Source organism: Grus americana, chromosome 8, assembly GCF_028858705.1.
Source record: "Grus americana isolate bGruAme1 chromosome 8, bGruAme1.mat, whole genome shotgun sequence".
Classification (NCBI taxonomy): Eukaryota; Metazoa; Chordata; class Aves; order Gruiformes; family Gruidae; genus Grus; species Grus americana.
The window spans coordinates 20001895-20029421 of NC_072859.1; the positions used below are offsets into that span (position 1 = coordinate 20001895).

At 44.0% G+C, this 27527-nt stretch overlaps 1 protein-coding gene across 2 annotated transcripts in view; it reads left to right on the forward strand.

Moving 5' to 3' along the window:
• Positions 1 to 17147: 17147 nt before the first annotated feature.
• The window catches only part of SYDE2 (synapse defective Rho GTPase homolog 2), a 28011-nt gene continuing 17631 nt past the window's right edge, over positions 17148 to 27527 (forward strand). For both annotated transcript variants that reach the window (XM_054833627.1, XM_054833628.1), the window contains exons 1-2: positions 17148 to 17425; positions 21233 to 21964. In XM_054833627.1, the coding sequence (XP_054689602.1) occupies positions 17317 to 17425; positions 21233 to 21964 (841 nt within the window). In that variant the 5' untranslated portion in view covers positions 17148 to 17316. The remainder of the gene's footprint in view (positions 17426 to 21232; positions 21965 to 27527) is intronic.

Sequence of the window (27527 nt, forward strand, 5' to 3'; positions counted from 1 at the left end):
TTGTGTCCAGGCAACACGTTGCAGATTATAGTATGTCTAGCAAGATGCTTTTTGAGAAATCTGCCTCTGCTATCCTCTCTGTACAGAATTTATTCCAGGGTTATGTGGGATGAATGGTACCATTTCTTGAAATCTGAAGGATTTGACGTGAAGTACGCGGTTCAATGGACTGCCTAATTCTCAAGTCTTAGAATAGTTCTGTTTGCTACTGGAGGGCTCCTCGAAGAGCAAGAGCGTTACAGCTGAAGGTTAATGCCACCAGCTCTGGAACTGGGATGCATTCCCACAACTGCTGTGCCCAAGGAGGCTTTTGTCCTTGTATTGTTTGCTCTGCTATTCGAGGGGGCAGCTCAGGAAGTAACCATGCTAATCACTCCTTTTGTTTTCGGATCATATGATATACGGGGTGCCCAGTTGTCTTGAAGTTAACGCCATCTGATACTCAGTTTCCAAGGAGAAAAACCAGCGTGGCTAATCTGGGAGAAGAATGATTAGTTGTATTATTTACAAGTTGAAGAAATCTCCATTGTAAGCAGTGACCATGGCAGCTTCCCTATTCAGGAGAAATGGCAAAAGCAACTATGCTGCTTTTTCTTAAAAGAAAAACATCTCAAACAAGGCTGTGAGAGCCTGTCTGAAGCTGAGTTATCTGGGTGGACTGGTTCTGCTGCTGGAAGTTTTTTTGGTAGAGATGCTTCATCTTCAGGAGAAGATGATGAGAGAAATGCTAGTGCTGCAGCTTCTGAAGCAACTCAAGATTTCTTGATAGGACTTGCAATTACAGGAGTGTATCCAGCAGTCCCCAAAAGGGGATTCAAGTCTCCGTCCCCTTTTTGCATGATTAGAAGTGACACAGATGTACAAACCAAGAAAAATTGATAATGATGAGGTGCTTAAAGGAAGCAGATCAGGTAAGTGTGAAGAAATTAGCAATAAGATTTTCTCATTTGTTTTGAAAGTAGAAGAGGGAAAGACTGAAGACGCTGAAGGACAAAGCTTGATGGAACAAGAAGCAGACTGGTACATTTTCTTCAGGTTTGGGCAGCTAATAATGAAAAACTAGCTACTGTGTGCATCGGGATGTGTGAAATGCGTGAGTGAACGCTTACCAAACTTAAACTGACAGCTCAAATGTTCAAAAAATCTCTAACTAGAGAACAGTTTATCCTGGATTGTCTTTCAAGAGGAGATAGCGACAGCGAACATACACCCCCGCTGACAAATGGGGAAGATTGGCTCTGAAAATTAGCCCTCTATTAACTCATCATTGCACTGTTTTTATGATGAATCAAATGTGATGATGATCATTATGTGTAACGGGAAAAAAGGCAGTAAAAAATGCATACAAGTTTGATTTGAGAAAATTCTCTTAAAAATTTGTCAAGATTAGAAAAGCGGCGGCTGGAAGGCAGTTACTTTGCAATGAACACATTGTGTTGCCTCCAGATGCTGGCACAATAGCAGCTACGTTCCTCGGATTTCCGAGAAAGGCAGGATGATCTGGACAGGAAGAATTCACATCAGTATAGATGTACAGCTGTTGAGGACAATGGCCTTCATGGCAGCCTTCCTCCCAGAAATGCTAACGGAGAGGTTGTTGCAAGGCATCCCCCCCGTTAGTTTCTATTCCGATGCGACAGCTCGATGCGTGCTGACGCTATTGAAGATCTGATTCATTTACAAATGGGTCATGATAAGCTGAAGGCTGCCAATCTGAAAGTGAATCCAGGGAAATGCAGCGTGTTCCACAAAGAGTAATTTATCGTAAACCTGTAATCAGCGCAGGAGGAAGATTATTTTTTTTTAGCAATGGAGAGGAACAGAAGCTGTGCGGTGCTGGCTGACTCTCTGGTGACAGGAAGCTCATTTGCCAGTTTGCTAATCTTGCAAAATCATGGCAGAATTTGGGTGAAAAGATGTAATGCTTTCAGTCACCAGCAGGATGCAATTTGGGTTTTCTTTCCAGGCTTGAAAGGCTCTTGTGCCTGTTTCTGTCTTAGCTTGCCGATTTTTTCCAAACCCCTTTTACTACTGGTCACAGATGTTTGTGCTTTTTCTTTGGGTGTGAGTCTGATGTGAGAACAACGCAGGACTGGCTTAAAAGCGTGGAAGCTGATTACAGCTGAAGCGTGCGTTCTTCAAGGATCAACGGCTGTACCAGTTGAAAGGGACCCCGGCAATGGCTACAGCTGTGCAGCATTTCCATTTTGCGAGAAAATGTTTAAAGGACACCCACAATTACTCGTTAGACTGGAAAAATCGGAAAGGTTCACTTCCAAATAGCTGGAGAAATCCCAGCAGCGTCAGGCCTGGGCACAAGCAGGGTTGTACCGGTGCCGTAGGGAGGGGAGCTTGCTGACAGGCTGGCTGCTCCAGCAGGAGCAGGGTGGGAATGGCTGCCCAGGCGCGCTCGGGAGGAGACGCCAACTCCTCTCTCCCTACTTCACAGGAGGGCAAACGTTACAGAGGAAAAAACTGCCCAGAAAGAATACTAACATGGGATGTGTTTAGAAAACGCTGGAGCAAATGGAGGCACCTTGCTAAGAAATCCGATCGCATTACCGCCAAAGGCGTTTTCTGGCTTCGCTGCCTAACGTGAAGTTTAAAGAAGGGTGCAGCAAGAGGTGACAGTCAGCTAGGCAGTCTGCAGCTCTCTCGAAATGTTAAGACTGAAACAAAAGCAGGATTTCTGTAGAGTAAAATGTTGGCAAAATACAGAACACTGCTGGAAGAAATACAGTGTTTTCACTGAGCAGAGGCTTCCTGTGGGACATGGGAATCTCAGGGAATGGCTCTGCTCCTGAGACAAACGCGTTGGTAGCAGTGGACTGCTTTCTAAAAGCTTCTAAGTCATATAATTAGGAACCAAGAAATAGTGGGAATAACAGAGGGATGGAGATTCCAGCAAGCTAGTTCTTCATGTGTAGAGCATCGCAGACCGAAGGGAGCAATGTCGTCTTCAGAGGAATCCACAGAATTTGTGTCCCTGATAGAAGTGTGCAAGGAGCAGTTGGACCTGGGGGCGGAGTCGCACCAGAGATTGGAATGGGTTTGTGCTGCTGGTTTCTTTGAACTATTTTCTTCAGGGCACTTCTGAAAAAAGCAGGAATTTTCAGGGAAGCCAGGACCTGTGGAGCTGGATTGACAGAAGAATGCAATGAATTCAATGAATGGAGATACGCATTTTTGGTCCTTATCAAATAATTTTATCAGCGTTCTTCATTTAGAAGATGAAGTGCTCTTCATCTTTAGAATGCTTTCGTCTTGGTAGCTTCAAAAAATAAATCACATCTCTGCTGTAGCTGTAGCTGTGAGCAGCAACACAGGGACTCTGAGTTTAAGGTCAACTTATTCTTTGGAGCAAACGTTGATTTCTCATCCCTTTGCTTAACTTCTCCACCGTCTGTTTCTTGCTGCAGATGGACTGATACGAAAACAAATACAGGATTAATATGAGGTACCCCCAGGAAAGTGTAATGGAGAGTTAAACCTAAACCACAGGACTTATCAGGAGAGGATTAACATACTCTCCTCAAACCAACCCATCCAACCAAACACCACCACCACCCCAACAGCAGGCTCCCAGCAAAAGTAATTGGGGAGCCTTTCTGTTGGGAAGCAGACACGGTCCAGTTGTGTCAAATGAGAAACTCCTCTGACACCGGGTGGTTAAGGGGGCCTCCAGGAACCAGACCAGGTAGTACGAGAGACTCATTTCACTTCTTTTGTAGGAAGGATCACAACTACTTAATAAAGCCCTAAAATAAGGGCTTTACAAAAAATGTTTCACTGTTAGGCTTCTGGTCTAGAAAAAGTGTCACTTTCTGGTCTAATTAGAATATGCTTAAGAGAAATGCACAAATCCCTTCCTTAGGACTGATAAAATTGTATTTTGTGAGACTAAGAGCTTATATATTGTCTTAAATGTTTCAGAGAGTTGTATTATTTAATGTAGTTATAAGGTTGGCAATGGCAAAGGCTTATTTGAAAACATACTGGTTTAATAGTTAGGAATACTGCTTTTTATACAAGATCTAAGGTTTTGCTTACGATTAGTGACTTGTTCTCGCAGAAACCTTTGTGCAAGCCTCTTGGATAGTTGTAAATAAGCTGTATCTCTCTGACAGTTTAAATATGCCGTGTTGCCATGATTTTTGACATAGTAATGATATACTGCTTACGTCTTACAAACTTAAGGTTTTCAAGGTATCTCTATAAAGCAACACAGAGACTTACAGAAGACAACACAGAGTTATATGCTATAGAATTATTACATTATTATAACATTAATAGATTCACTGCATTATGTCCCTACAGAAGCATAACTGACGCCTCAAGCCGGCAATATGAAAATAAGTAGAATCCATGTCATTAGGTGATTCCAATGCTGATGAAACAGGGAGACTTACCTGATTCAGACCGTATATATCTAAACCCAGGGCTCCTTGAATGCTCGAGAGCCAGCGGCAGATAAATTCTGGTCTGCCCTTGTGAGGATCGCAGGCGTGTATCATCCCCACCGTCCTGCTGGGGATCCCCTGTTTCTCTGCCTTTTCTCAGCCTTCTGCTGAGTCGGTAAGGTATCACGTAGCCGGCAGAAAGACACACTGCTCCATCGGCAAAATCATCCGACAGACCCCTGGGCAAATGAAGCCCTGAAATGTTTTAGCGCTCATATTCCACATTTTCTGGCTTTACAGCTGTGCTACTCCGGCTGAGGGTGCTTTTGGTAACCGCTGGCATAATGCCTCTTTGGATTTGCAGTGCTACTTTAAACTATAGACCCTGATTTTCTTCGAATTTTCTTTCTAATACTTGATTAAGTGTCTCTTGAAACAGTACACATCTATTTTGGTTGCTTTCTTGATATCTTACTCTAGATTTTCTTAAGTGCTGCAAAGCTTTATAAACAGCTTTTGCACTGTAAATTTCACATAATTTTTGAATGCTGTCTGGGGAGGGTTACTGTAATCTTTTCTCTTTCAAAAATAATTCTCACATTGATGGGTGACAATGAAAAAATTATTTGGCAAACACAATTTTAGTCAAGTGTGTTTGTCTGCAACAAATCAGTGAAAACCAGTGTGAAATTAATGAATGGTTAAATGTCACGCTAAACTTCTATTTCAGACAAACTAATTTTTGAGTTTCAAAGTTTCTAACTTAGTAGAGAAAAGCCCAAGAACAAGGTTTTGATCATCTTGTGATTGAAGGAGTAATGGTTGGTTTAAATTTAAGAACACTCAAACCCCACATTTATTTCTGCAAAATAAGAAAGTGAGGAATAATTGGCTTTGAAAAGTTGCATTTACCTAACTTCCCACGGACTCATAAGCTTCTTTCTATGAAAGTTACAAAAATAAGGCTGGAATGCACCTTCCCCAAGGTGACCCAGCCCGTTGGCAGCCCCACGCCACTCCTGGCAGACCTCTCAGCTTTAAAACAACGCTTGAAGGGAAGACGGCAACGCAAGGAGCACCACCAGCCCTTCTTCCAGTGCTGGCAACTTCGTGCGTTAATGAATCAGTAGATATCAGTAAAAACGTGCAGTTGAACAAGAGAGTTTATAACTTTCTTCTTCATTTTGGGGAAGCATTTAACCCTCTCGAGCAGCTCTATGGTTCATAGGTTCGTGTTCGTATGGAGCAAGGACTCGTGTGTAAGCACGGGTGTAAATGGCTCAGGATGACATATTCGGAGTTACAAAATGTGATTTATCTCAGGTTTTGCCTTGGTTCTTTGGTTGTCACATAGCCAAGGGAAAAAAAAAAAGTCTTTTTAAAAAAAAAACCTAATTCTAAGCTAAATGACAGAATTATAGGAAAAGACATCATTTCTGAGGGCAGTTTGGTCATAGAACCTGCCCCAGTGCACTGTGTCCAAGTTTCCTTGGAGCAGACTTCTGCTGAGGACTGTGTTGCTGCTGTACTGGGGTAACTCCAGACAGGATTTAACAGTTCACTCAGAAGTCAAATTAGCCCTTAAACCAAACTTTTTCCTGCAGACTCATCAGAAGGAATGAAAAGAAACTACTATTGTACTTGAGAGAAGAAATGGGGGTCCTAGTGATGGAACTGACCGCTGTATGTGTTTAGGCTTTTAATTAAAAGAACTCATTTAATTTTTCATGGGATTTTGGCGATATAGGAAGCTGAAAGTTAACGATCTTGTTCGCTGTGGAAATATCCAATGTCATTTGCTTAAAGAGTGAATGTTGCCAGGGGCTGAATATGCCCCATGGTAGGTGGAAACTTCACTTGATGCCCACTTTGTCTACAGCGAAACAGTAAAGCTGGGGGCTACACAGTTGTCTTCATTGAGTGCTCCGAAATTCAGAGTTTAGTAAGTAATGTGAAAGGGCTTAAATGAAGCAGTCATTTTATGTTGGGAATATTTTGCAGACCCTGATTTTTGGTTTTTCTTCTCATTCTGCAAAAGTCCCGTAGGTTTTAATAGCATTTTGCAGAAATTAACCTGAAAAACTATCACATTTAGGAACAGCAGTAATTCCTGGGAAACTCTGCTGGATTTTTCCGTCAGAGCTGTGTTTATATCCCAGATTGTGCATACACACTTGAGCGTTAAGAACCAGAAATAAAAGCGTTTGGGAAATTGACTCTCCTGGTACTTGGGAAATAATCCACTTCAGAAGGTCAGTTCCATCTTGAATGTTTGTTTATTTTTCTCAATTATATTGTATGTGGCTTTTGTTTATTAAATAAGTAGCTCTTCTGTTTTTATAAGAATAAGCGGGTTTACTGACTCTCCTAGTTAATGCTATAGCGTTGTTGGGAAGCTTTATGTGGTATAACCACTTCAATTCTATCTCTGGTATCATGCTAAAGGATGCTCTTTAATCTGTGGCAACATTTACATTAATAAGTCTAATGTGACCGAGTCCGTGCTGTGGGCTAGCTCTGCTTTGCTCCCATGGGCTCAACGCCCAGCAGCAGTCCAAGTGCATTAAATGCACGCCTGGAGTGCACCTTCTGGTTTGAGTTTCATCTGAAAGGAATCCAGCTGGTGTGCTCTGAAAACCAAAGCAGAGTCTGCCGGGCTGATAGGGAGAGTCACTTCAAAAGCAGCGTCCTGATCCAAACCGAAATACTTCTGCAGTCACACCCTGCCTGGGCGAGGAGCGCTGCACGCGCAGAACCGGAGTGTCTCCGGGACATGCCTTGCTGGGGAAAACACAACTGCATGCAACCTGGATTCAAGGTCTGGGCTCTTGCTAGCACGCCAATATTGCCTTCTAAACTTAGCTTCCTCCTTGTCTTAGATTTTTTTTTTTTTTATTAATTGATTCACTGTTTCTTGTATTAAGTACAGCGGGTGGTGGAGAATGAGAGTGGGAGTAAATCGCAGCACTGTTCCCAGACCGGCAACATTTCTCCTTGGAGATGCTGCATTCATTCCTGCAAGAATCTATATGTGTGTATGAAGCTCAGCTATGTCTGAATCCCACATGGCAATGGAAAGTCTGTTGTGTATGAAGCTAATTGTACACGTAAATTTACACTGCCAGAGGCCATAGCATTGAGCCTCTGATTCTTCAAGGCTGAAGCCTTGTTGTGTACCTAGCAGTAGAATAAGGAAAGTGATTTGTGTTTTTTTTACTCCTAGGAAGAATGGATCCTTCTCCCCTCCCTATGCTTTCTTCTCAGGAAAACTTACTAGCATCTGAATTTTGCAAGCTTACAAAAACTTTTTTTTTTTTTTTTCATTTCAATGTAGTTCTCTTAAAAGATGAATTTCTCCCTGAGGACATTTGGGCAAGATGGAGAGAGAGAGAGAGATTGATCATTTCCAGATGCTCTTTGCTGACAGGCAAAGAAAAATTCTGCTTCAGGTTGACATTTGTGAATGTATTTTAAATATATATATTTCATATGCAAATCCGACAGGAAGAGCGCAAGCCAGTATGATAGTCATCTTAAAAGTGCCTGAGATGCATGGATTTACATTGTCATAGCTGCATGAATAAGATGGGGCTCACCCCTGCTGACCGGGCTAAAAGCCTTTGGCGCTTCCCTCTCTGGATGGCCTATGGACAAGCGGAGGAGATGGATGTATTTTTCAGACAGAAACACAGAGGCCACGTTCAGCATGCTTTGCAGCAGACAAGTAACTCGGCAGTGCTTGCTTTGAAGTGGAATTGGGGAGATTAAAAATAAATCATTCACCTTTTATTTGATGCTTTGGGTACATTTCCTGATGGGATTCCTAAACATTGCACACAGTGCTGGCAAGACTTGGAACAGTGGACAACAAGTAGTTTGACTTTGGGTTTCTGGGGAGCACCCCAAATCAGGGAATCGGGGAGAGTCTTACATGTCATCTGAGAACAGGGCCAGTTGGAGAGAGCAGTTGTGCATCGCGTCCTGCTCGCCATGCGCTGTGGCTTGCTTCCCCGCAGAATGCGCGCAGGACTCCAGTGTCGGCAGCCACTGCCACTTTTGCCTCCGCACAAGAAATCGATGAGTACTTTGATTTGGGCTCTTGCCTGGCGGTAGTCTCTAATGACTACAACATGAGGACTTCTTAATGGTGAAAGCTGAGCATCAACCAGTTCTGCAGGAGAGCCTGATACCTGGAAAGAGCAGATTCTTCTTCAGTTGGTGCTGATCTCTAAGGTAACAGCAGCCATGGTGCTGAGCACGGGAAGTAACGGGGCTCACGCCTGCCAGCGGCAAAGGAAATGCCTCCTTGGGAAGCGTCCTTCCTAACGGCCATCCATCACTACTGTTGTCCTTCGCCAGTGGAACCAGAAATGCCACTGGAGACCAGGACGCTTTTGTGAGACACAAGATGGTTTTCACTGGTGGGCAGAGGGGGTGGGGGCAGTCAGTTGGACAGACCGTGCGTGTTGCCAGCTTGTGCACACTGCCCTTTAGGAAGGAAAAAAAATGCTGGTTTAGATCATTAATTAATTAACTGTGTTTCAGAAGCAGACAAAGTAGAGAGGGAAGATGACTCCGAGTCAATTTTTCTGAGAGTTTTCTGCGAGAGCAGGGTGCTGGTAGGAGGAAGGGGCAGGACTGAGGAAGAAAATGAACATTACAGTTTTTGTCCTTAGAAAGAAAAGACGAGGGCGTTGAATCCTAAGACAAGGTGCTAACGATTTCTCGGCGTGAGAGCTCTGAGCCTTGACAGTGCAGTTAACACAGCACCAGCTTCGCTGGAGCGAACTGCCAGGGCTGGGGCTGCTCACGGAGCAATGCGGGAGGCAGTCTTTGGGGTTTGCCCCCAAAAGACTTAGTAGTGAACGTGCACGAAGATGTGAAGAAACGCGTTCTGTGTGTGTGTGTCCCCCAAGGTCTCCCCTTCCCAGCGGGCAGGCTTTGACCTGCCGGTATTTGCCCGGGCAGGGTCCTGCCGGTCCCATCAGCGTGCAACGCGTCAGCTCGCAAAGCCTGCGGGCTCCTAACGGGCTCTTAGCGCATAATTAAGCCTGCGGTACCTGATGAACCGTATGCCTAATGTGCTGTTTGGGGATGCCTCTTCCAAAGGCATGGGAAAATGGGCAGCTTTACAATTCGACCTGATTTTTCTTTGTTGTTGGTCTTAAAGATAGAAGCCGCTACGTGGTTAAAATCTGTTCAGTTGTGTTTGGTCGGTTGAGTTTTATTTTGAGGAGGAGGGGGATAATTTTAGCTCTTCAGACCTAAATAGATCAAAATCCTGGCAACTGTTCAAGATAAATGAGCAACCTTGCAATAAAGGGGTTTCTGTCACCTTGAAAACACGGTTTCAAAAAGCCAGTTGGAGTAATTTTAGTTTCAGACTTCCCTCTGCCCTTGTCCCTCCCATGCAAACTCTGTTTTTACACTCAGTGTATCCTGTGTAGCTGTGTTTCTTCCCTGTGTAGACAACAGGGGAATTCGCCAGACGAAAGTGGAAGAACACGGCAAATGACCTTGTGCATGATGTTTCAGAGCACGAAAACGGTATTTGGAAACACAGAAAGTTAAACCCACCCAAAATTAGATTTTAAAAAATTAGTCATTTTAGATCTTACAGCGAAAAGTAAAAAACCCAGGAGTTTAATTTTCAATACTTGGGTTTTACATACTGTTGAGTCTTTTTATTCTGAAGAAGAATATGGCATTTAGCAAACAAATTTTATCAATGAGAAGGAAGGTTTGGGGGGTTAAACGAGGAATAATCTATTTTGAGAGATGGATGTAATCTAGTAAACATACCTGGGCTTTCTGAATCCCCACCATTGCAATATCTGTCTGAAATGTTTGTATTAAAGTGCTGTGGGTCTTTGTCGTGGTCCTTACACAGATTATGCTGTGGCATAGCTGGAAACTCAAGTAATTAGAGAAGAGATTAGGATAAAGTAGTGCTGCTATCCAGTAAAGAATGTAAATATTTTGAATATTTTCAATAGCTCACGCTTCTCAATAACAGATCTCAGCTGAAGAGTGCCCTTACTGCGAGGGCCCGCTGGAAAAAGCCAGAAGCCTTTGTAGCCTTTCCCGTCTACCTGAAATCAGCTGAGATACATGGGCTTCCCACTCAGAAAACATTTCAAAGAGAAAAGTAAATTGCTTTTCAATTATTTGAAAAATTAAATTGCATTTAAATATCTATTTTACTGTCCAGGTAATATTACTGGAAACTCGGAGGAACCCGCGCGGGACTGGCTGACAGTCCCTGTGCCGGCACCTGGTGTCACCTCTGCCCGTCGGGCTGCTCCCAGCCTTGCGGTGGGTACCAGGCGGGTAGGAAGAGATGCCGCCTGGCACCACGTGCCATCCCCTGAGCAGCCACAGAAGACTAGCAGGACATTACACTAATACATCACATGAAGCATGACTAAATAGAATAGCTGACTAACATTTGGCTTAAATATTTGGGAACGCTTCCTAACCACATGAGTGGCTAGACAGTTGGGATAATAGTAGGACCATGTAACTTGAGACATTTAAAATGAATATGAGCCAATGAGAGATGTTATTAAGGGAGCACAAATGAGATTATAAATCTATTTTTTCACCTCCATTTTCTTGGATTCTGCTGTGTCTCCCAGGGCTGACTGAACGTTATGATGGACATTAATAATTAAAAGAAGTTTGACCATGCTACCTTCTTATCAGCTGCTGTGCTTCTGTCATTTCTTGTTATCACAGGAGTGAGTGAGTCTTGGGAGCAAACTGTCAGCAGAGGTAGGCAGCAACCCTGGCAAGTTTGCAAATGAGGGACTTTCCCCGAGGGGCCAGCAGGATCAAGTACTTGTCTTCTCCTTGCTGCATTGTTCCTTACAAGTCAAGCAAGCTCATCCGGTCAAAACATGTGCTCCACAATGCCTGGCCTAACAGGAAAACTTTTTTTCTCCTGTGAAACAGTTTTATTCTGTTCTACTTGATAGGTGCACTCCAGGAGATGCAAAAGAAACTCCCAGGTTCACCTATGCAGCTCTACAAGAATGCTTTTCTAGTTTTCACTCTACTGAAGCCATGTTCCCCACACTGCAAACAAGCTAAGTATGAGCACGCTAATGCATGCACAGACTTCATTGTCATCATTTCTTACTATTAACTTCTCTGATTGCTCCCTTTGACACACACAGGATGGAGAGAAAGAGAAGAATATTTCATATATGAAATACCACAGATCTCTCAGCAGCCTGAGGTGACATGCTGGGCTTCTCTGGCTTTTTTCCCCATTCTTTTGGCTTTGTAACATACAGGATGACTGTCATGAAATGATCATGTATGCACGCATATAAAGTTGTCTGAGTAATAAAATTATTTAGCTTGCATAAAAGAGAAAAATAGACTAGATCCTTTCAACATGTGAAAGTCATTGGCAGATTTGCCTACAGAAACAATATCTGTTGCTTAAAATTCAAGATTATAAGAACGCATCTTTAAGGCATCCTTGTGATTATCCTCAGTACTTTGAGCACAGCACACTATATACAATTCTTAAAAAGGATCAGTCTTCCAATTTAAGGACCTTTCCACTTCCCTTTTTAAATACTGCCTTTCCTTTTACAGCATTTAGAAGTCCTCTATACTTTGCTCTGACTTGAAACTCAGAGTTTTGAGGCTGACGATTAAAAAAGAAACCCTATTTCTAACGATAGAAGCAGAAAGAAAGGAACTTTATAGAAAGTGGCTTCCCCTAGAACACGTTCATTAAATGTGTTCCCCCATTCTGGCATTTTGTTGACTGTTAATAGGCAATCAGGAGCCATTCAAGATATTCTTCTTGTAGCGTTCACGTTTTGCAGGATTTTTAATAACTGATTTTTGCATATGCAGCAGGTTTTAGGGCCCTGTGCATGATGGGCTTTATGGTGGATGTACCCTGCAGCATCTCCCGGACTCTGTTGTGTGGACTGGCAGACCCCCGGCTCAGCTCAGGCTCTGTCAGTCGGTTCAGCGCTCCCGTACAATTTTAACGGGGACTGCTACAGGACGCAGCTCAAAAACCTTACGGCTCCAGCGAGTTAGGGGCTAAGATTTACAAATGTTTAATCTAAGTTTGGATTATATAGCCAAATACCCTGAGAGCCTGAATGATGGCAGACACTTTGTGAAGGCAGGAGGCCAAGGAGAACGACAGACGTGGGTGGAAGCTCTGCTTCTTCCCTGCCGTCCTGGGGCAGAAACGGCAGGACCACAAATGTGGTTCTGGACTACAGAGATGGGACAAGATAGACAGAGAAATGCTTATTTGGTGATTTCAGTTCTGTCGTAGAGGATCTCCTAATATTTTGAGCATAAACTTGAATCCGTTTTTCTTTGGCTTGAACTTATTACACTCTTCATTTCACTTCAACCAAGGTGGAGTGTCACCGATCTGCCGGTTTTGTCTCCATGTTAGAAGAAGGTAATGGTGACGATGGTCATGCTACTGACTATTTTTACTGTATGGGTAATGTTTTGGCTTCTTTGTATCCAAAATACTTTGGTATTTTTAGCATATCTTCAGTGTGACTGGCATCCTACTATAGCACTGGCACGCTGTAAGATTGCAGTCAGAGGTAGTAATGACAGCCCTGAAGTTCAATGACATGTTTTGAAAAGCTCATAGGGATGTTAGCTTGCATTCTCTAAAAAGTCAAATACCAACTTAAAAAACATAAGTGCAAGATTCTAAAAGGAGCATGAATTACTGTCTCATTTCTGTTTAAACAAAGCACAGAACGCTCCGGCTGCTTAATTTAGGTGATAGCTACGAACAGAAGCATTTCCATCTCACTGCTCATTTGAATCTAGGTTAACCTTACACGGTTCTTAGAATCCTCTCCTGTGTAATTTTAATTACAGCTTAACAGGACAAGTAGACCATGCTACTGGGAGCAATGGGCTCGGCGCTTCCCACACAGCCAGGGCAGCCACTGTCCTGATGCTGCGCGTCGCATCGCCAGAGCCCAGGAGGCCCATGCCACGGGAGTCAGAGAGGAACTGATGATGGCAGTGGCTTCTCAGAGCTCCGTTACCTCCTTGTGAGAAGGTACCAAGTTTGGTTGGACATGGCCAAACAACAGCGATGTATGGGTGGTGCACTGGCTATAAGATCTCCACAGCAGTGCCTCCTAAGGCAGTTTTGGATTAAGGAGGTCTGTGGGAAGGATGCGCTCTAGAAGGAAGTCAGTGGTCTGAGCCAAACACTTGACTGCTCTTGGAGTCTCTAAATTTTGCTTTTAAAAAGTGCAACCCCAGCTCCAAATGGGGCCAGAGACCTGGGAGCAGATGGTGGAGCCATTTTGGTAATGAACACCTTCAGCTTTGTCCAGCCTGTTGTCTAGCAATCTCCTCAGGTTTAGAATGTAAATGTTTTATTCTCCCATTGGTTTGTCTTCCTAAGAAGATAACCAGCTGTATCCTGGACCCTCTGGGCCTCTGGGGTGCCTTGGCTGGCCAGTTCAAAATAGGGTCTGAGGGTAACAAAGGTATGGATGACTGTAGTGGTGTCTGCGTCTGAGAGAGATCGGTCGTTTGGCAGGCTGGAGATAATGCACGCGGCTGTTAGCCGCCCGATAGGGTTTCATGGGACTCTTATTTCAGTCCATTTCGATGTCAGGAAGGCAGACGCTTTCAATAAAAAGAGCGCTCATAGATTTTATTGGGGCATTCAAATGCTTCCAGTTCCCAGCTGTCATCAGCTCCACTTTAGTCATAGAGTTGTCACTTTATCCCCCTGTCTGCGACAGGTCTTGAGAGAAGAAAGATACTGGTTTGCTGAGCTTTAATGAAAAGGGGACTCACTCACATTTCCAGACACTTCCAGTTTTACTTGCAGGAATGAATCTCACTGAAATAGAGTATGTCTTACACAGTTACATCCTAAATTAATATGGAACTTTTATTTCCGATACATCTGAGGAGGTGGTATGTGCTACGAGGGATGGAATTTTCCAAAGCCAGACCAGAGCAATTCAAAACCAGTCCCTGAGTCCGCACAGAAATGAAAGCCTGTGTACTTCGGAAAGCTCAGCTTCTTCAGCTACCTGCTGAGGCAGAGCTATCTCTGACCCTGTCAGCAAGGCTGTAAGGGTTATTCGTCAGTCTTTTATTAGGAACTATTTATTTGTGTAATTTCATCATTCAGCTATATCAGCGCCCAAACGTTGCCATCTAGGCATCAGCTTCTTCACCAGGGATATCCTTCTCATCAATGCAGTTTTCTTCCAACTTAAATTTGACTTTTTTTTGCTTGTGTAGCCATTTATAGTTCTCATGTCATTGACTTGGAAAAGATTAGGTAATTGGCAAAATCTCAGTCTGTTAATGAAGAAAACTTTTTAAAACATTTCTCTTTGTACCTCCAGAAGAATACTGCTATTTGCTTAAAGTCACGCTGTTTAAAGGGTCCTAAATAAGAAGCCTCTTCAAGTCGATGCAAGCTCTAGTCCCATCCTCTTGAAGCAGCTTTTACTTTTTGTAGAAGGCCAAGTAAAAGAACTCACATTCAGCACTGTGTGCTTTGCAGCTCCTGAACAAAACGGGCTGCGCTGAAAACAAAAGCTCAGCTTTGACTTATACTCCACTGGCTCAAGTTAGTTCCAGCCAGATCCTTAATGTTATTTTATCTGCAGGGTTTTTGTGTGTGTGATCAATGCCAACTCTGTTGGGCAAATACAGGATGCATAGGGATTTTAAAAAAATCTAGCTGCCAACAAGAAAAAGTGCTTTGTAACCACAGTTTGGAATGGAAACAATTTTCTAAGATATAGATCAAACCGTGTTTATAGACTCAACAATTGGCAGCTTTTCACCGAGCTATTTCCTGTGTACCTATTGCATAGAGGAATAATCTAAATGCTTAAATCAACATTTAAAACCATACAGAACATGAAGAAAATACTGTGTGAAGCAGCACAGAAAACACAATGATGATGAATTTTCTTTTGTTTCTGTAGCTAATACTCATGGGAGAAGGCAGTTCTGCACACTGAACATCAGCACCCCAGTTCTTTGCAGGATTTGGTCCTTATGCTGGCTAGTATGTACTTTCTACTAATAATGTTGTAATTGCTAAAAGGAAATAGCCAAGTAACAAAAATTTCCAAAAATGCCACCTAAATAAGAGGAACTTGCTAAAAATTACATAGTTACTTTAAGTGCATAAGTTGTTGTTCATTAAGGAACTAATGCAGACATGGGTAGACAGGAGGAATCTGATTTCCCATTAGAACAGGTGAGAAACCTGCAGGTAGGACAATTACAGTCAAGGTAGGTGTAGACTTCTTTTGTTTGCTCAGTTTGAAATGCTCGCAACAACTTTTTCATGCAGAAAAAGCCTAGAGATCATCTCCTAGCTGTTTTGAATCTTTTCAGTGTTTTTTAATGGGGCAGTTCCCCTCTTCCAGATTTCAAGTGCGTGCCCTTTGCTTTAGGTGCACATTTGCTGGTGGCACAGCTGACCTCCTGATAGCATCAGTAAGGTCAGTGCAGTTGAGCTGTGGTGCTCGTGCAGAATTTTACTGCTGGTAAACTGCTGGTAAATTTATCGCTCATGTTCTGCTCAGCTGGAGTTCGTTCCTTCTGTCCAAGCCACGTCGCAGCTAGAGAGGACGGCAGCTTCGCTACGAGGAAAGGTTTAGAGTCAGGAAAGTGATTTAGGCTGGACGGGACCCTGGAGGTCCTCTGCTCAGCCCCGACGCAGCGCAGGAGCCATGTAGGTGAGCTTGCCCAGGGTCAGCCAAGTTTTCAGTGTCTCCAGATGTCGTTTCCACAGCTTCTCCGGGCAACCTGTTTCAACATGCGACTATGAGATGAACAAAAAAATGCCCTCAGATACAGTTATATCTTTCTCCTTTGACTATATCCTTACAGGTCAGGATCACAACTCTGGAAGATGTAGTAAAAGGCTTAGCTTTACACACTGATTCCAGCCTGAAAATCAAAGTTTTTGCTGAGGACCAGAACTTAACCACTCAAACAGGTAAGATCCGTTTAGAGGAGGTGGCACTGGGCTTTTCCGTTACTTCGGCCCATAGGTAATGCAGATAATGTAATGCTGAACTTATCTGCTGGAGACAGACGCATTAACTGTGCACAGTGAGCGCACTGTCAGAGGAGCACCGAGAGTTCTGGTTTTACGCGTCTCTTGCATGCTACTTTGCCTGCGATGCTGTTCCTAACCCAGCCCGCGGGCACTGCGGCTGTCACAGGGGGCAGGGTCTGACCCCCGCAGGGACAGAGCCCAGCAGATGTGTTTCTTTGGAAAAAAAAAACCCAAAACCAAACGAAATTAAAAACATCAGGGGAAAAGAAGTGTCTAAAATACGCTATCTCAGTCTTTGGCAAGAAATGCTATGCACATGGCTGACGGAGAAGATGATGCTCGGAGCTGTGGCGAGGAAGACTCAGAGCACAATCGGGCTGTCGATGGGGAGTCCGTGCCCGAGCAGGACGGTCCCCGGGACCGCGGGCTGCCCACCCACCTGCGACAGCCGCGGGGGTCCGGGCCAGCTCCGGCAGGCGCAGGCGGTCCCCCTCGCCCTGCACCGTAGGGACCGGCTTTCCCCCGGCGGGACGGGGTACACGCGCGCCCCCCAATCCCCTCCGCGGGGCGTCCCCGTCCCCCGTGGGGAGCGGCGGGCGCGGCCCCCCGGGCGGGGCGGGGCGGAGGCGGGCATGCGCACTGCGGGGCGCCCTCTCACCCCGCTCAGCTATGCCAAGTATGTGCGCGGCGGAGCCGGGGCCGGGCGCGCGGAGCCACGCCGCCATGGGGCAGCGCGGCCCAGGGCTGCTGCTGCCGCTGCCGCTGCCGCCGCGCAGGGGGGCCGCCGGCTCCCGCGGGCCGGGGGGCAGCGCCCGCTGAAGGCAGGCGGGGAGGCAGCACCCAGGCATGGCCGACCCGCTCCGCAGGACGCTCTCCAAGCTGCGGGGCAGGAGGTCCCAGCGAGGGGCAGCGGCGGGCGCCGGGCACCGGCACGGCGGGGTCTGCGCCCCGCAGGGTAAGCGTCCGCGGCTGGGGCGGAACGCGGTTCGGCCGCGGGGCTCCGGGTGCGCGCCCGCGGCTGCCCTTCCACCTGCCGGGCGGCGGGCAGGTCGGGTCCCGGCAGGGCGAGGAGTCCGGTGGGTGCCGGACCCCGGCGGGGCTTTGCCTCTTCCACCTCTCTGTCGGAGCGGCTTTCCCGTGGTAAAACGGGCGGTAACTTTTTAATTCCTCTCAGAGGTGGGGGGGAGAAAGCTCCGCGAGGCGGTGGAGCGGCGCTTTGAGGACAATTCGTTTTTCACGTCGCTGAAAGATCTGAATTCTTTCTGCAAGTTCGTGAGGTGGTTTATGGCAGCTTGTACTTTGTGGTTGAACGTACCGGCGTGGAACGGGCTCGGTCAGAACGCAAGAGGCGGCTGCTGGGTGACTCCCGCGGCTTTGCTAGGCTCAGCCTTTGCTAAGCTCAGCCTTTGCGGCAAGCCTGCGGTCGCGGGGAGAAGGGCTCGGTGCTGGTTTATTCCTTAGGCAGTATTTTAAACCCATCGTCCATGTTTAAGAGCTAACTTTTATTTTCTATTGGTCAGCGCCAGCTTATATAAACTGTAAGTAAACAAAACCAGAGCCCTAAAACCGATAGGGTTTTCGATGGAGCTGCCAGTATGCAGCGAAATTAAATAAGCTATTTACTCGTGTTTGGAAAAGTTTTTGTCTCCCCCCCCCCCCCCCCCCCCCCCGCCCCGATCTCGTGTAACCTTCAAATTTGTTGTGAACAGAGATCAGGCACTTCATCAGATCTAAATTTAGGTCTCAACTCAATCGTCAACGGTAACATCCTCACGTCTGTAATTACTCTTCTTCTCGGCAATAAAAATTCCTCATTAAAATAAGAGGTTCTTGAATTTAGACCACTACTTTGTGTGAATCTCCGCACACTTTGTTATCATATGACCGTTCGTCGTTCTGTGGCTTTTGTTTGCTGCTTGCTTTTTCTAAATGATGCACTTGAAAGCTTACAAATCAATTTTTAGTCTCGCTGTTGTTCCATTTAAATACAGAATTATTATATTTCTAAGTTTTACTAGGAAACTTAATGAAAAAAAATGTGTTTAAATGGCTGCTATTACGACCAGAAGTACCATGAATTGTTTTGAACCATATATGGAGAGACTGGCAAAAGCTGTTCCCCTCTTCCTTACTCTTTGAAGAGCAGCGCACAGTATCATATTGAAATATTTTATACACCTACGTAATAGGCAGAATGTCAATTTTGACCTCAGTTGAGCTGAAACGTTGAGGCTCTGGCTTCTGACCATATATGTGTTGTTACAATAAGATTTTAAATTTAAATAGTGGTTTACTTACCTTCTGCTATCTAAAAAAAAGAAAAAGTTAAAGGGAATACCTGACTTTCTTCTTTTTTTACATTTATTTTTATTTATTTTATTCAACACTATATTGACAATAGTTCCTTCCCAAAAGACTTCTTTGTGTGGAGGCCTAGTATGTGGAGGTTTAACATATATTTTTAGAATATATTAAATGTATTAAGAGTACTAACTGAGAGTAGATGGCATACTTCTGAATGAACCTTTGCTCTAGAACCAAAAGTATGTGCCTGACCTGTATATCTCTGAAAGCTTTGTATTTGTTTAAAATTGGCTTGTTACTATAACAGCTAACGATGTTGAAAACTTGCTCTGTGATATTGAACCGCTGGTTGTGCAGATACTTGCATGTGAAATGGTTTGTTACTAAAATAAACACAGGCAAAAGGGTTTTCAGGATCAGGGCCAAGTTCGAATAAAGGGGAAGCAATGCTTGCAAATACTGCTATCAGTTGCAAAAACTGCATTTGGAAGATTTACGTGTAAGTGTATAACTTAGATGAGACTCAGTGAACGCTCACAATCAGTGACCTCTGGCAGCATGTTGGCTAATTCGGAGATGGGGTAGTTTTGGATACGTGTGATAGACAGCGTGTCTCTGCAAGCAGTGGGGTTATTGGAGTACGCTGGAGCTACTTGATTATTAATGCTTCTGCGGTAAGCTTTTGCAGATGGCTTGTTGTGGAGATGCCCGGATGGATGTCGAAAACAAAGTTGAGTTTGCTCTGCGCGTTTGCTGCCGCTGGGACCGAGGGGCCACCTGAGGGTGACGCCAGATGTGTCACTGGGTGCATGTTTGGGCACACTGTACTTCTTAGGAACCCACTGTTTTGGGAAGTGTAGGCTCGCTTAACCAGCATGGAAGGGCCTGTGTTTCTGTGGTGAAGCAGGAAGGAACAGATATTTTTTTGTGGAGCTCTGGGATGCTCCATCTATTTGTGTCACTGGAGCAGGGACCACTCCTTGGGCTGTCCATGTAGGAGTGGAGGGCTTTGAGGTAGTCATGCCCACCCAAAAAGTCATAGCCCTATGCCCACTGCAGATCAGTTCCCCGTCCTTTTGGTTAGTTATTACTTGAAATAGTAGTGAAATTATGTAAAGGGGAGCCTTTACAATGGCACGCTTACATTTCCAGGCTACGGGTGGGGGAAGGAATACGGTTGTTGCCAAATCACCGAAACTTTGCCAGAGATCTACATCCTCAGCCCTGCTTTCGCATTTTCCTCAGGCTCTGTTAACTGACCGACTGAGGCCCCAGTGTAGCAAAGCACTTCAGTGGAGGTATGCACAGGCTTCAAAATGAGCACGGTTAATTTTGTTAATTCTTTGAACCAAGTTAATTCTCCAAATCACAAACAGTGTTCATATTGCTGTTTAGCTAAACAAGCAAACCTCATTTAAAAAAAAAAATCACCAAATGATGAATCTTTCATCAAATGAAATGGTGGTTTTCCAGATCTTATCAAGGATCTCCTCTGTCATTAATGTACAAACCTAAAAGGAAAGTTGAAGGGAAGGTGTTCAAGTGAGAGTCTTTTTCCCGTCTCCCTGTCTGCAGTGAACTTAGCCGAATTTACAGAGCTGTTCCTTGAGTCCTCCAGAGAGGTGTACATATTTTAACATCCGTTATTGGTGTGTAAATAATTTTTTTTCTGAGAATAATGTTTAAACAGTATCAAATAGCTGCTCCCATCTGGATTTTCCGATTGCAGAGGGCTTTGCATGGAAACAAGCTGTCTGTTTTACCAGGACGCGGTTACCCCATTCAGTCCTAGTAGCTGAGCTGAGTAGCTGTTGTGTAATGAGATATTTAAAAACTCTCCTACATTTCTTCTTCCTCCTTCCTTCCTTTCATGATGGTGTGTTTTGTTGTATTCCCCACAAATCAGGGGATGCTTCTGCCTTGATTATAGGATGGAGCTAGTAAGGACAGTCCTTTCTGGAGTTTTTTTGTGCAAGACATCTCCTCACCTTTATTTTGTATCTAAATCTAGAAGTGAATCTGTGTGGGGTTTTTGTAGCCGTTTAAGCTATACGTTATACTAAAACCAGGGGCTATTTCTTCATTGGCGTAAGTAAAATGTGGAAATACTACATAGCAACTTTCCAGACCACTTGTACCTGAACTTAGCTGAACAAAAAGCAGCCATTTCTGTCTAAGTATGTGTGACCTTTCAGCAAGGCTATCTCACTGCCATTTATCTAAATTACATGGTGTTAAAAATACAGCCAAGCAAGCCTGACTCTTTATTAATTATGTGCACATTCTGCTTTGACAGGCTGAAATCTAATTTTATGATCACATCAACTTATCTTTTGTCCTTTCAGATAAGGTCGAATGTAAATGTCATATGACAGCATATGTGTTCATCTGTCAAAAGCAAAATGATATTCTAAACATTTGTCTTTCCTTCTCTTTTTGCCTTTCTTTCTGGGAACAGATTTAATAGAAAATGTTTACATAGCTTCGAGAAGCAGGAAGGAGCCCCAGCCCCCCCAGGCCAGCGAGGTCCCCGAGCGCAGGCCGCAGATGAACAGCATTACTGTTTCTAAGAAACGCAGCTGGCTGCAGCAGAGCACACACCGATCTCCTCCTCCTCTGGAAGAAGAAAGCACCTGTAAGGAAACGCATGGGGCTGTCATCCCGGTACCTAAATCTCCCGTCCCGCAGCCTGAACCCGCAGTGCTGTGGGCTCCTTCCACGTCACCGGTGGGGCGGGAGTGCCCTGCACGAAGCTGTGCTCCTGTTGGTGCCCTGCCAAGCACCGCAAGCCCTGCTGTGCCCAGAAGCGCCGCTTTGGACTTCGGTGAGGATAATGACGCAGATGATGAAGGAGAAATATGGTACAACCCGATCCCCGAAGACGATGAGCCCGACTTGCCGAGGGTCCCCCCTTCTGCTGTGAATAGCCTTGTTGCTGCGGGCTCCCTGGCAGTTCGGTACGACCCCCCTGCTGGGGGTGACTCGGGGACGGCTGTGGGTCCCCGTGAGAGTCCGCCATGCTCCATGGAGAGCGCAGGGGACAGTCAGACGGCTCAGCCCAGCGAAGTGAGTCAGGCCGATGCCGTGCATCCTGGGGGGCACGTGCAGCAGCACTGGCAGAGGTTTGCCTGCAAGGTTCCCGCTGTGCCAGCAGTAGAGGATAATCCTGCCTTTAAGTGCCCTTCAGCAGGTAAGAGGGTTCAGGAACGTAAGAGTGACATCCTCTATTTTCTTTTAGAGGAGTAATAAACTCTTCTTATGTCTCTCTTCTCTTTCCCCTACTTTTGTCTTTATCAAGCAAATTTCTGGTGGAAATGCATGTCAAGTTTATAAAAAATGACTTAAATTGTGAGACTGCCCAATAAATGTAGCGCTGCGCAGTGGTTTCTCAGTCAGTTTGTTCACGGCACATCCAGCTCTGTGCTCTTTGGCCCCCACCTCGCCGAAGACAAAGGTTTTACAAAGCCAGCTTGCTAAAGCCTGGTAACGTGAGGACATACTGGGTTTCCTTTCTGTTAGCTAGTGTCTAACCCTGGCCTTGGATTCCAGCCTTGAACCTACTTAATGTCTGCGGAAGTTTCTTAAACTTGCTGTCTGGGACTTCTTATTAAAGACTTTTTGGAAGACCATGTAAATGCTATTCATTATGTCACTTTCTGTAATTGCTGTCTTGTTGACCGTCTCAGTGATAGTCTGGAGAGGAGTGGTTTTCACATTCAGAAGCCAGCCTCTTTTTCCTTGTTATCTTTGGCTGAGTGGCTGATGGTCACGTTTTCATAATTCCATTAGTGTCTGAATTCAGCATTCTTATTAAAGATTTTTCCCAGTCTATTAAAAAAAGCCCAAACAAAAATAAAACCACACTAAACAAAAGGAAGCAGGAAAAAACCCAACCCTTTCCAAAAAGGTATGATTTTTAATTACCGATGTGTCTTACATTATCTTGACCTTAACTCTAGTATCCTGTTGAGGGTTAGAAACTTCACATGAAGTTCAGGCGACAGGGAATTCCAAGTTCCACTCTTCAGAGAAAGTTTGTGCTTTCTTTGCACTGCCACTTAAGAGCCTGTATTTCTGCCCAGCTCAGCAGAGAGGACCTGAAACACCGGCGTCGGAGCCCAGGTGTGCATTGCCCTCAGAGGAGCCCCCCATCCTGGTTGCCCCCATTCAGCCTTGCCGTCCTGGTGGGCTTCTGGCCCAGTGTCCCTGCGTGCCGGGAGCTGCTGTGCCCGGAGTCCCAGGGCGGAGATTGTTTCTGGGAACGGGGTTGTTTTCAAAGGCACCAAAGCAACTGCTGTAAACAACAGAAGAAAAAACAGTCAGTCTTCTGGGAACTCACATTTAGTTTTTTGTGGAAATGCAGATACAAGCGTATTTTTAGTTGCAAAGTGTGTTTATAGCTGCATTAAATACTTAGGACAATTATATTTGCTTACAAGATAGGTGAAATATCATATTCTTAGGTAGATTTTTTTTTTAATTGTTGGAGATCTAGGCACTCTGGAGAGGTTGGTAAGCACAATTATTTAGGAAAGCTGTGTGTCCCCTGTAAACTGTTTCACCCCCAATTAGGTGGTTAATCTCTCAATATATAGGTGATTGTTTCTTTTTTAAAAAAATAAATCCCTTTATGTAAGAAGAAGAAAGTAAAAAATTGGTTTTGTACTGAAGAAACATTTATTTCTGAAAGCAAAATTGCCCATTTAAAGTGTCTCATGCCACCAGTAGAAAAGTGTTATGGATTTCCTCTGATTAGTTTGTTATGCCTGGAGTTAATTAAGCTACTTTAAATGCAGCTCTCCTTTTGCATGTATTGAGTAGTGATCACATTGAATAGATTAATTGATGATGAAGTGGATCCCTGCTGCTCAGTAATTGGCTTTATTATGGAGAAGTGGCTTAGTTCTTCTTTTTAATCCAGTTAAGGTGTCTACAGTTATTTTCAGTCAAATTTAAAATGACAGCTTATGCATACAAGATTACTGCATGAAGGGCAATGTGGCCAATTTAACTTTATTTGTGTTAGGACCTTGTTGGAATTACACAACTGCAATGAAGTTCATATCAATATTCTTGGAGAGCTGCGTACATCGAGCAGTAACTTCTGACAAATACCCAATTACTGCTTTGAGGAAAAGTCTGCTTATCTTATTGACAGGATTTTATATATGTCAATATTGGTTAGCGTAGAGTCTAAAGTATTAAATTTTGAGAAGCATAGACAACAGTGGGGCATTATAAAAGCCAACAAAACAGTAGTTAATTTTGTCATTTTCTGTTTTCTTGTTTGGATAATGCAATCAATTTTATCTTTAAAACAGTGAACATTGCTACCTTATTTGGATTTCCAACTTTGTACAGAGAAAATGGTCATGAATTTTTTCTTTTTCTTTTTGTTTTGGGGGTTGTTATTTTTTGAGAGAGTCTTTATTAGGCAGAAGATTAAGAAAAAATATAAATGACAGAATTCAGTTATTGGGAGTCTTTCCAAACACAGCAGCAAATACATATTTCCTGGAAATGTTATCAATAAAATGGATCATAGTTGTAAAGGTGCTAATTTGCCCCATAGTCTTAATTTACGCTGCTAGTTCCTGGTGTTAATCTGGTTACTTTCTACAGTAAATGCCATTTATGTTAATAGGATTTGTCAGGTAATTCCTTAGCGAATAATTCTAGCCACGCTGGCTTTTAAAAATGGACTGATTAAAAAGTAAGGTGTCCCTGTAGCAGAGCTTGGAAAAATAATTCATGTATTTTGTTCATGACAAGTACACAGAAGGTAAGAGTAAGCAGATAATTTGGTTCTGAGTTAGTAATGTAGTAACATAGTGCCAACTTGTGCTCTTAGGTCTGTGGGAGAAGAATTTAAGAGGAAAGGACCCTGGAGGCTGTTTTTAATTTGATGTCTCCTTGCACAGGCAAAATGGTTATGATTGGAAAATAGGAATATTTTTGTTATGTATAGAAATTTTCATATTGCATTTATAGATTTTTTGCATATAAAAATGTTAAAGTAAATTTTTAAGATTGTTTAGAATTGAACTCTAACTGTCTGTTTTTATAGATGTTATCACCTGCAAAATGTTGCAGAAAAATATCCCTTTATAATGTCGGCCTCTGTGATACATTTACATCGCGGAGCTCTGAATAGTACCTTCTGAAGAATCTGTAATATTTTTGCTTTTGGGGAGGATTACTGTTGGGATTAGTGTCCACCTAATCAGTGGAATCATCTCATGTGTGTCTGTGTCTGAGACATCCTGGTAGGACTTGTGTGTTGTAGCTTGCCAGGATCTGGGCTGTGCTTTTGCAGAATCATTAATGTTTAAATATCTGCAACAAACTCATGTTTGTACACGCTGAACTCTTTAAGTCTGGTCAGAGATCTAAAGTGCTGTTAGACATGCTTGCTCCTCTCTCTGACGAGGTGCCGCTGTCGAGGATGCTCTGAGGACCACAGCTGTGATGAAGGGCGGGCAGTGGTCAGCCCCTTCAGCTCGGGAGGTTACTCTGTAATCACTTCCCGTTTTAATTAGTGGGCTATGTAAAGCAATCCATTTCAGATCTTTTGCTCCGGGAGAAGTGATCCCTGGGTTGATTGGTTTGTCATAGCTTAATTAATGTCAGTGTGCATAGTGTTTGAAGAAAACAAGCTACCATTACAGGGTTCTTAGAGATTTTCTTACCCTTTTAATAATTTCTCCATTCCTTGACTCTGAAGCATTACGTGGGATGGAATTCAGAGGCTGCAGTGATCAAAATAGTATTTTCTATAGGGGTGGTTTTTACAGATTAAAAGGGGAGAGTCTTCCATTTATTTAGATAATTAAGATGTTACATAGAAATAATTCCATTCTATCCCAATTTTAAAAGCTCTTTTTAGGTTTTTTTTAAGGATTTTTTCCCCATTTGCTGATGTGAGTAGAGGCGATGCCTTCCTTTAGATCTTAATTGAAGTTGCTTGAATTTGATATAGCACGAATTCTTCCCTTAATGGCATTTACAGTTCTACTCTGAAGATTTCTATCAGAACAGGTCTGGAACTATCTGAGGGTGAGAAGGTGTCACGGGCCTGCGCCTGATTGAGTTCACAGCCTCTGACGCCGGTAGAGCTGTGCCGGTTCTGTCGGTTGAGAATCCAGATCAGTGTTTCTTGTGGCATCTAGAAAAACAGTAGCCCTTTTTTAACTCGTCTGTTGTTTGCTACAAGAACAATTTTGAGATATTTGGGCTTTTCTGTTTTGATTTGCTGCTTTCTCATTTTTAATACATTTTCCCAATAAGTCATTGGGTTGATTTAAAAATAATAAAAGAAAAAGAATGAAAAATCTAGGCAGGAGGGACACTTTGGTTTTGAAAGTTATAAAACCTCAGTGTAAGCTGTATTTTTTTTTTTTTTTAATGAAATGGCTTAGACCTTCAACACTAATGCCGTTATTTTAGAGAGATGCTTTCAGTGTTAGATGTACTGTACTTATTAAGTATGTCTGGAGGATAGTAGGAAAAATTAAATTACATACCACTTTAGTTTGGTCAGATCTCAGCATTTCCATTAGCCATGAGAGTGGCCATTTGATGCTTCAAGGAACCGGTAGTTTTCTGACTTACTCGTTCACCTCAACTCATCATCCCAAAAATAAGTTACAGGTTTTCTGAGGAACTTTAAAATCACTCAGAAACCCTACCTTAAGCAATGAGGAATGTTACATGTAGAATAATCGAATATGCCTGTAAAATAGCATGCGTTGCTGGCAGTCGGTCTGACAGGGATGTATGTGCCCAAGCAGACGTAAATCGTGTTAAGCAGGGTCAGACAAGTGTTTTTACTGTGCTAAGTCATTGCACGTGTCTGGCAGGGGCTGTGCTGTAAGTGCTTAAGGTAGCTGGAGTCCTCTCTTGCCTTGGGGCGGCGCCGGGTAGGGGTGTAGGGTCTGTCAGCGCTGCCCGGCTCAGCCGAGGGGACAGTAGCCATTGCCTGTGGACAGCTGGCCAGGTGGGGTGGGACGGGGGGGGTCTGGGTTCATGAGGGGCTGTGTTCCCGTGGGCTGCTCACGTCTCCCTAGTTGTGTCTCTTTGGCCGTGAAAAGGCTTTATCCTTTCACGCAGCCGCGTTGCTGAGCAAAGTAAAAGGTGGCTTTATTAGTCAAGCTGAACAAATAGCTGATGGAAGGAGTCACTTATGATGTCAAGTCACTTTGACTTGGATTGTGTTGTCCTTCAAAAGCTATTTTTTTTTGTCTGTCTTGCTCATACTGATAAAGCTTCCAGAAAGCATAGGTGTATCATAGAACAGCCCAGGTTGGAAAGGACCTCAGAAGATCATCTGGTCCACCCTTTGGTGGGAAGAGGAGCCAGGATGAGATTACCTGGCACCTTGTCCAGTCGCATCTTGTAAACCTCCATTGATGAAGGACTCTGTGTCCCTGGGGATGTTGTTCCAGTGATTGATTGCTCTCACTGTACATATAAATAAATTATATATATATACATATAGTCAGCTACATCATGTAAAACTCGTCATCCCTCTGCCACCTTGGTAGGACAGGTGCCCCTTATGTTTCATCTCCTACCATCCTTCCATAAGGGTATTTTTGACGTTTAACTGCTGAGATGGGATGTGCGGTGGCAGAGCGAGCAGGGACAGGGACAGTGAGGAGCCTGTTTGCAGCACAGCCTTGTAACTTAGTCAAAGGAACGATGCGCAGCTCAGTTCCTCTGTCATCCTTGTGAGAAACCTGTATCAGATGAGT